At 46.7% G+C, this 10,269-nt stretch overlaps 1 protein-coding gene across 1 annotated transcript; it reads left to right on the top strand.

Moving 5' to 3' along the window:
- Nucleotides 1-7,729: 7,729 nt before the first annotated feature.
- On the top strand, nucleotides 7,730-8,785 carry LOC133896739 (AT-hook motif nuclear-localized protein 28-like). The gene has a single exon (XM_062337342.1). It carries the CDS (start codon nucleotides 7,778-7,780, stop codon nucleotides 8,783-8,785), a length of 1,008 nt encoding a protein of 335 aa, XP_062193326.1. The 5' UTR covers nucleotides 7,730-7,777.
- Nucleotides 8,786-10,269: the final 1,484 nt, after the last annotated feature.

The following is a 10,269-nucleotide window of genomic DNA, read 5'->3' as shown; positions in this document are numbered from 1 at the left end:
TCGGTTTTTGAACTGACAATAAATTAGCGGCAGTGATAATAAAAACTTATGAATCGGTAATGATAATAAGTATCACTGTTGGTTCAAGCCTTCCACATGCGCAAAAATATTCTATCGTGAACTCTTCAACATGGGGATATATCTTAAGTTCAAACTTAAGACATAAGCTTTCATGCCAAAATGTTCGTGGTAGAGTATTTTATACCTAAATCTAAAAATAGGAACGAATGTTGCGAAGTTACTGTACCAGGAACTCTGCACACGTTCCACGTCAAAGAGCTCCTGATACAGCAACCATACGCTATCTGTTATACATCTTGTGCTAGCCGAGTGATAATAGTAACCGAGTGACAATAGTAAGTTTAAACGAATAATAAAAGCACAATAATTAACACTCAAACTTAGCTTGAAGCGAATGTGTATTTTGCTATTCATTTAGATCTACCTATTGCTACAATCATCCTCATACAACATTCATGCATGCAGTGGAGACAGGGAGAGGAGATGAGGAGACGAAAAAGGTGCATGGCCGCACGTTGGCTCGGGAGACGATGGGCTCGATGAACGTACGCGAAGTGGCTACGACTCGGAGTACGACGGACAACCGCAGTGGAGACGGTGAGAGCAGATGAGGAGACCATAGGGAGAGAAGATGGGGAAACAGGGAAGGTGTGTGGCCGCGCGTTAGCTCAGAAAACGGTGGGCATGACGAATGACGGGCTCAACAAATGTCGCTATAAGACAAATAACCTTATTCCATGGTTAGTTTAGCTACCTCCAGAAAGTCTGTGTCTGAGTAATAGTCCGTGTGATCCCTTCAAAGTCTGAGTTCCTAGAAAATTCCTTCCTCACCAAGTAGTTCTTGGCCCTTGAAAGGAGACAACTGAGATAAATGATCAATACGAGTTACTAGCTTAGAAGCCATTTGCCTTCAATACAGTTTTAGAACTTTAAGTGTAAATATTTTCCCTATCTGGTTACTTGAAATAGACATCATCTTCATAAACTTATTTTATAGCTGGGACGTGAGGTGGCTACGACGATGAGCACGTGTGAGTTGTGCTAAAGCTGGGCACAAGAGGTAGATGCGGTAGTATGGAGACAGTGGTCTACCCCTTGGGAGCATCTACCTCTCAGGACAGGCTTTGGGGAGAGCGAAATGAGATGGGGTAGCTGAGAGAGACGAGTTCTATTTATAGAAGAATTATCACGATCGGTTTAGAATACTAACCGATCGTGATTATAATTAGCACCGTCGATTCGTCTTCGTCAATTATTACTGTTAGTTTAGAATACGAACTGGTTGAAATAAATATTAATAATTGTCTGTTATTAAAGATACGTCTTTTTATACATATCTTTTTAAGAACCGGTAGTGATAATTTAACTATCACTGCCAGTTTGTAAGTAGAATCGACAATGATAACTACTATTACTATCGGTTTTTACTGGCTTAGTTTTTTATATGCGTCTGAATCTTAAAAACATGCAGTGATATATTATTACTATCGGTTATTACTGATCTGACAGTGAAAAAAAAGATAGAAATAACCTTTATGTAGTAGTGACTTGGATCACTAAACATTTCAACATTTTGTAAAGTGTATCGGTGTTCTCGGAATGAGCCATAACAGTGACTGCACCGAGCCCACTGCACACGATTATAACTCTTGGATCGTGTCGTGGACGGCTATGATAAAGCCCTATTTAAAAAAATATCCCACTCATTCTTTTTCAACGTGGCAACTTGGGCCATCCACACATGATTTTTCTCTGACATGCATCCACACATGATTTAACAACTTGGATCAAGGTCCATCATCTTTGCTGGTTAAGCTAGAGTTCCAGGGGATGGGGCCTGGATGCTGCTATGTTCATATCGGACATAGACCTGCAGGCCTATGTGGCACTGGCACTCCATTTGTTCAAACTCGGACGCTTTGGACATCACTTAGAATTTATTCTTAATTTGCATAGCGATATGTCCGAAAAGTTGTGCACAACATTTTGAACGTACTTATAGTATCCAAACAAATCCAATGATACTATTTTTGCATGATCTGTTTCTGAAAAATCCTATTTCACATGATCAATATAAATAGTTTTGCATATGTTAACGGTGAAGTTATATATCTTCCATTGCAAAAATTCTGATCATCATATATCTTTCAAATGGGCTACATAAAAATTGCAATTGAACAAACATGCTTAAATTTCTTCTGTGCCATGGCTAGATGAGGCCATGAGGGGTTCACTTATCAAAGGCAAACATCATCCTATAATTCATGGAGTCAGCCTTTTGAACTTTATGCACTGATATTTTTATGAATTTTGAATTTTCAATGTGAAAACTTTCTCTTCAAAATACTTGCACAAGTGTAACGTACACCTCAGTCAGGTCCATACATTACTTACGCTTTAACCAGGCCCATGCATTAGTCGTTAGATTTATATTTGAAAGTACTTCCATAATATGTAGCTTTGTTCCGTAACTAACATATTATTATTAAAAATATCATGGTGAAAACCTTGCCTAAAAGGACATCGAAGATAAAACAGACTACTTTGTTAAGTTGAGTGTCGAGGATAAATCACTGACAGTGATTTCGGGTATATTGGACAGTGGGTGCGTGAACGATGTTTCAGGGGCTAGATGTGTCTGTGTGTAGATGATGGATTCGGGGACACCACAGGTTATACAAGTTCGGATCTCCCGGAGGATAACAAACATACGTCCTATGTTTGTGTTATCGTAGATCTCACTTGATTACAGACAGTATTCTAGTAGTTTGCCAGAATTGATGTCCCTTGGTTACAGACGATGTCCTCATCCCTTTATATAGTAGGGAGAGGGAGAACTTACATACGGGTCCTACACAGATGGTCTCTGCTCATTCTAATATCTAACTCAAATCATCATTACGGAGTACCAGGCATGCCAACTTGCTTTGATGGCATTGTATATTGTACTGCCGCGCGCCGTCTTTGCTCAGCCCGTAGAGCCTCATCTTGCTGAATTTAATGTGACGGGATGGAACGATGCCCTTCTGCACCGTTCCCGTCCACTTGCCTCTTCGCGCCGTCCCTGTCCGCTTGCCTCTGCGCCGTCCCCGTCCATTTGCCTCTGCGTCGTCCCCGTCCACTTGCCTCTGCGCCGTCCCCGTCCACTTGCCTCTCTGCGTCATCCTTGTCCACTCGCCCTGCCGGGTGGCTGACAACGTCACATCTGTCGTGCGGCGCTGCGCCGGCCTGTAGAGTCTTACTCCGTAGCCTGTAATGCTACGGGATGGGACAACGCCCCCTGCACCACCCACGACCTTATCCGTAGAAGCCAATGCCTGCTGAAGGAAGCGTTCAGGTGACTGTCCAATAAAGGTGCTTCGGATGGGTTGCGTCCAATCCAGTCCCACGATCAGGAGGGCTGTTCATAGGTTTGTGTGAAGGCGTAGCGAGATTGGTCGCTGAGACCTTGCACTGGTCGTGGTAACCCATCGACCGATTAGCTTTTTAGGAGGTATATTCCCCTAACTGTTTGCACCCTTCGTGAAATCTATTAGCTGAGTTACCCCTTTACTTGATACACCGACAGAGAGACAGGAAAGTGTAGAGTTATGTGAGGGATCGAACCAGATAAACGATCAAGGGTTTTATATCATGTGGCGCGTCTCTCTCTCTCTCTAAGTCAATTTTGCCGCCATTTTAATTCGTAGATATGCTACGCGCGATCATATATTGATCCTATCCTCTGACCCTATACTTCTATCATCTATGTCGTATTCATTCATTAATATTACAGTTACATTTCTTTTTGAAAAATCGCTGATTAACCCTAATGTTTTTTTGCAGATGGGCAACATGCAAGCTCGCACCCTATAAACAGTTCCCGTATCATGTAGCAAAGAACTGGAGATCTACCGTCGTCAGGATGGAAGAAGGGTACCGTGTGAAGAAATGAGCATGCATGCATCCTCCACGACAACAATAACAAAACTGAGTCCTCAAAGGAGTAAAAAAAAGTCAGGGACAAAATAAAGGACTGGCTCAGCAAACAGTTCAACATTGGTTGCATGGTAAATCTTCCTTTTCTTTTGGATGGTGCATGATACTATAGTGCCTCATATCGGTATGTTGTTGTAAACGGAGGTTAATTTGGCCATGATGAACTCGATCTGTGTCGAGTCGATCCCCTCGTAGCTAGGCCTAGCTAGCTTGCTACACCTGGCCAAGGGCTACTGGCCATCGTGCAGCATGTGTTTGCGACACACCCAGACTAGCTAGCCTGTGTTCAGGTCAACAAATGCAACTTGAAACGCAGTGCACTGTGCCTGTGTGCCGGTGTGCCAGCAGCGCCCAGCGCCGGCGGCGGTCGGCGGACACTAAAGTTTAGCCTTACACAGATGGCCAGGCCGCCTGGCGCCTGAGCTAGCCTATGCGCAGACGCCTACGGCTCGGGGGGCGCAGGGAGGCGAGGCGCAGATGCCATAGGCCGGTGGGGGCACGGACGGCCAGTCTGATAAGCTAATTAAATCCCCAGGCGGCCGGGCCTTCAACAAGCTGTGGTGGGGTGGGGATGCTGAGATGATCTGATCGCGTTCGTCGCCGGTGGCGAGCAGGGCCGGCATTCATGATTCGGGGCCGGACGGTTGCATCCGCTCCCATGCATGGCGACCTGGAGATGATTGCGCCTGTGGGTCGCCGAGGCCTCGCGCGGCCGTCATGATGCCTCGTGCTGCACCGGCGGGCTCGGCGTCGCGTGCATGAGGATGCATTGTACGGCGCGGCATTATTACGAGCGAGCCGTAGTCGTACAGTCTGCCTCGTATGCTGCTGGGACAAGCTGCCCTTTTGTGGTACTGCGAAAGAGGATCGAAGAGTTACATCTTCTCCCTGCATCCATGGTCCATGTCATCACAGAACTTCACTGTGCAACCAACAGGAGAAGCGGCTCACCTGTTCATTTGTCATCATTTGCCATCCTGCTCGAAGCAGCCACTAGATGACCTGTGCTGACACAAATAAAATGGAAGAATAAAGTAAAAAAGTGTATTAATCAAGGTATATTTAAATAGAGACAGACATGAAATAATAAAGTAAAAAAGTTGTATTAGAGTTACTATGAACTTAGATTTGCTGCATCTAGAGAAGAAAGTTATATTGTGATCCGAGGGTGCCTGTTCGGATGCCCAGCCGGCCAGCGCGCCGGTGTGCTGGTCAAACGACTACTATTTCATATCCTATCAGTGTCAGTCAGCATATTATATCTCGTGGTCACAAAATGGACGGGACAGTGCGTTTCATATGCACATGTCGAATTGTTGCACTGCGAACCGCAAGTAGACTTGCTTGACTACGGCCACATACAATTTACCCAGATTGGGATCATCAAGCAGTAAGGGTGCAAATTAATTAACATATAGGTACCTACCGACCGTCCTTAATTTAACTAATAACAATCATTTTTCTAAAAAATTGTTTAATTTTTTTTAAAATAGTATTATTTGTTGAATAAAAAGGATCGGTGGGTACATTTAGGTTAATTAATTTGCATCCTTACCAAGCAAAAACAACATATTCGGGGTTGTGATGTCGATCCGGATGGACACATACTACGGTGTGCGAGGTTGACTAGAGCAAGTATAACACAAAAGCAAACGACACATTGTAAGTACCGCAACGAGGTGACACACGGATCCGGATGGACACATACTACGGTGTGCGAGGCTGACTAGAGCAAGTATAACACAAAAGCAAATGACACAGTGTAAGTACCGTAACTAGGTGACACACAGTTACATGAGCATCTCCATTTGCCGGTCATGGCTAGCTATTTGATTGCGTTGTCGTCCCAAAAAGTGACGCATTGATATTACTACTTGGTAAGAGCAACTCCAGCCATCCAATAACCTACTTAGCATTGCTAGATATAGCGATTCGGGAAAAAAAAGGGCTCTGATCGGCTCCCTACCCCCTCGTCATCTCCTCTCCATCGCTCGCTACTTTTGTCGGACAGCAAACAAGCTCGGCATCCCAATTGCCACCATCCAGAGCATCCCGTGGAAGTATAGTGTGCGCCATGCCCCACCCATCTCATCTTCCTCGTGTTGCTGTTGCACCCATCATATCCGGAGTGGTGGTGGGGCGGAGCAGTTGGTGGCGCGCACGGTGGAGAAGGGAGCGATCATGCTGGAGGGACCATGATCTGCAATTTGGAGGGAGGCCCGCACAAAGGAGGCTCACACACCTTCCTTGCTGCTTCTTCCCCTCAAATCTCGACGTCCGTCCGATCTGTGATCCCTACAGATTTGGAGAATCGGTGGTAACTGGGAACAGTTGGAATAGCATGTATCTTCTCCATTCTTGATTTGCGAGCAAGTTAGATTTCTCATCTTTGTTTTTTTCGTGGTCAGTTATGGATGGATTTTTTTTTTTGTCTTTTTGAGTGTTTCCCAAATCTTAGCAGGGGTGGGTGAGATTTGGAAGTGCAAAACACTAATTTCGTGTCTGTTGTTTTATAGCAGTTGAAAATATAATAGTTATAAAATATAGTCGTTAAAAAATATTTTTTAGCTACAAAATATTAACAAAATATATTAGTAGAATTTAAGGAGCCAGATTTAGAAAGTTAGTTAGAGCCTATAGAAAAATAAATAAACAATCTTTTGAAAGGCTCTTTTATAAAGATGTAAAAAGCTAACTAAAGATGCTCTAATGGACGGCCGTCCGACCGGCACGGACCCCTACCAGGCTACCACGCTACGGCGAATCTCCGCGTCGGTACGTATGTTTTGGGGGTCCGCGTGCGGGTTGGTGCAAGAACCAAAGCGCACGGCGCGGCACGGGTCGAGCGGGAGAACCCACACCCACAGCTCGCACGGCCTCGCAGCTCCGTGCCTTGCCGTCAAATTGATGGCCCCGGGCCGGCCTACACAGCCAGTGCACCGGCACGCAGGCGCCAAACGCTGCACCCACCGTTCAAATTTGGCAACGGGTACATGTTCTCGTCTCGTGCCACAACAAAAGTTAAACTCAAATTTGACCCAGCATTATGAGTACTGAGGAATTTGGATGGAGGTGATTTTGATTTGAACCCTGTATACTCTCGTCCAACGCATACAACACGCCCTTGCTTGTGCTATTACTCTCTTCGGTTCGAAACAAATATCATTTTAAATATTAACATAGTTTTTAAAATATAACTTTAACTATTATTTTTTATTTTAATATATTAATAAATATAGTAATAATATTATAAAGATATTTTAAAGATAAATCTACCCATATTATTTTTAAATATCTAAACTCATTATATAAAAATAATTTATAGTATTAAAATAATTAACTATACATAATCCAAAACGAAGTTTATTTTGAAACAAAGGAGTACTAGTAGTATCTCCGGCTGGAGCAAAAGGAGAGCATGACAAGGATAAAAAGATCACCTCGCTGTCGCTCTCACCAACAGCAGGAAGCACCGCCTACTCTTCCTTCAGGCTTCAGGCTCATCCTGTCCTGTTCCTGCTACTGTGCTGCTGCTGCTCTCGTCTCATCTTCTCTCACATCACTTTTCTTATCCCGCCCCTTCCTAAGTCCACAGAGCTCTCTCGTCGTCGTAGTAGCTACCATTGCCATTGCCATTGCCGCCGCTCTTGTTCTTGACAGCACCCTCTCTCGCAGTCGCAGAGACGCACCTTTCCAGCTTGTACCACTTCTTGATAGCTAGGTACTCTCTCCATCGCGACCAAGGTTTGGCTTCTTTTTTTTTTTTTTTTTGCACTCCATGTCACTTGGCAAGAGAGACATGAGCAACGAGAGCCTGTACCAAGATCGCAAGGACGTGGCGCCCATTCGCTTCACGACGCAGCCGCCATCCCACCATCACCATGGCAGCCTTGGTGAGCAGCAGCAGCAGCAGCTGGAGTGCTTCTCTGATGAGGTGGACAGCCGCGGGTGCGCCGAGCCGAAGGAGCATGCGGGGACCCTGGTTGTCTCCGGTGGGGGCGACGGGGCGAGCATCGAGGCCGCCAAGAAGCGGAGGGGGCGGCCGCCGGGGTCCAAGAACAAGCCGAAGCCGCCCGTGGTGATCACGCGGGAGGCGGAGCCGGCTGCCGCGATGCGGCCGCACGTGATCGAGATCCCCTGCGGCCGCGACGTCGCGGACGCGCTCGCGAGCTTCGCCACCCGCCGGAACCTCGGGATCTGCGTGCTCGCGGGCACGGGCGCCGTCGCCAACATCTCGCTCCGCCACCCCACGCCCGGCGTCCCCGGCGCCACCCCGGCAGCCATCGTCTTCCACGGGCAGTACGAGATCCTCTCCATCTCCGCCATGTTCCTGCCTCCCGCCATGTCCACCGTGGCGCCGCAGGCCGCCGCCGCCGCCTCCAGCGTCTCCATCTCGCTCGCGGGCCCGCACGGCCAGATCGTCGGCGGCGCCGTGGCGGGCCCGCTCTACGCTGCGACCACCGTCGTCGTCGTCGCCGCCGCGTTCACGAACCCCACCTTCCATCGCCTCCCCGCGGACGACGACGCGTCGGTGTCCGTCTCGGTCTCCCTCTCCGCTGGCAGCGGCGACCCGGCGGACGAGCACCGCGGCCATCAGCCCGCGGAGCCGCAGGAACAGCGCCACGTCGTGCTACGGCAGCCCGCGCCGCACCTCGCCTCGGCAACGCAGCCGGTGGAGCCGTGCGGCCCGATGCCCATCTACGCCTGCCACCCGCCGCAGCCCCAAGAAGTGATGTGGCGGCCGCCGGCTCGTGCGCCGCACCCGCCGCCGCCGCGACCGTACTGATCGCATGCCCGGTGATCAATCATTGGTACGCGTTTACCACAGCATTTGCATCTTGTAAGGTTAATGAACTTGATGATGCGTGCTTCAGCGCTAAATCTACGTTGACCTTAGCATTTAGGGTTTAACTCGATCTCTTCCGTTTGGTCTTGCGATGACTCCATTGATCTGCATTGCAAGAAGCTACTGGCACACAATGCTACGTTTGTTTCTTTCTCTGTTGCATGCACGTCTCAAACTAGTAACCACCAAGTAGTGAATCTACTTTGCATTTGCTATCTTTTTTGGTAATTTAAATTTAGCCGAATCTGGTATGGTAATTTAAATTTAACAGAATCCAGACACCATTGATCTGCATGACTTAATGTTGCATGCACATCTCATACAAGATTTTCGGAGTGGTTATTGAACCTGCTGCTAGTATTTGACTCTTCATTTGTGTAAATATTAGCAATTTAAAAAACAGCTACACCTGAGAAACAGTAACGCCGCCGTGATGCGGTCAGGTGCATGGCAGTCTTCTCCAATAATCCTTGCCTAACCTCTTATCAGCTTATCAGGTTGCTAGGTGCATGACCTATTTGGCTCGAAAATAAATTTTATAAAACCTATACTTTCGAAAGACTCATAGGCTAGCGTGATAAGTGTCATCTTTTTCTCTCTTTCTTGCACGTGTAGCCGTTGGATCAGCAGAGGAAAGATGTGATCAAAGTCGTGCAAAAATCTTTCACCAGCGGGTATTATAAAATTTCCTTCTCCTTCGCATTCGACTCTATCAGCCTAACATCTCAGAGAGGCAACCCATTCGGCAGTGCTAGAAGAGGTAGAGAACACGACACAGATCACTGTTTGGAATGCGGAAATGTTCTTAGAATAGAAAGAATTTAAATTCCCGTGATTTAGCACCGTTTGAAATGAAGAAATTTTCGTAAAAACAGTTTGATTTTCAGGGAATCACAAAAATACGAACGGGAGCTGGAGGATGGAGCACATGTATACCGTTGTGATTGTATGTAAAAATTTGAGCTGCCCATCTGGCCTGGGTGTGGCCTAGATATCTCTTGTCGTTGCTGTAGGCCAGCACACACACCCATAAGCAACATGACCTAATGTGACAATATGGATGTTGGTAGGCAGTGCAGCACTGGCCGGGCCCGTTGGATCTTGGATAGGTCGACGCTGTAACTTTGACGACCGATTTGGTGTAATGGGTATGTCCACTGAACACGAGTCAACACTGACATCGGCCAATGGATCTGGTCTGATTCAAGTCCCGGTCGTCTGATCCGGTTTAACCATACGATAACTGAGAAGATCTGCTGGGTCCAAACTAAACCGGTCAAATGTTACTTCCATAAGACGACCTGGATTTGAATGATCGTATATTTACTGTTTTAATTTTTTGTTCTGTTCTTTTATCCCAAAATTTGTCCGAAAAATCCCTAGGAAAACTTGTATTTCTGGTTTTGTTTTTTCTTTGCTCCTTG

This window comes from Phragmites australis, chromosome 17 (genome assembly GCF_958298935.1).
Source record: "Phragmites australis chromosome 17, lpPhrAust1.1, whole genome shotgun sequence".
Lineage (NCBI taxonomy): Eukaryota > Viridiplantae > Streptophyta > Magnoliopsida > Poales > Poaceae > Phragmites > Phragmites australis.
This window is presented reverse-complemented; position numbering and strand designations above follow the sequence as displayed.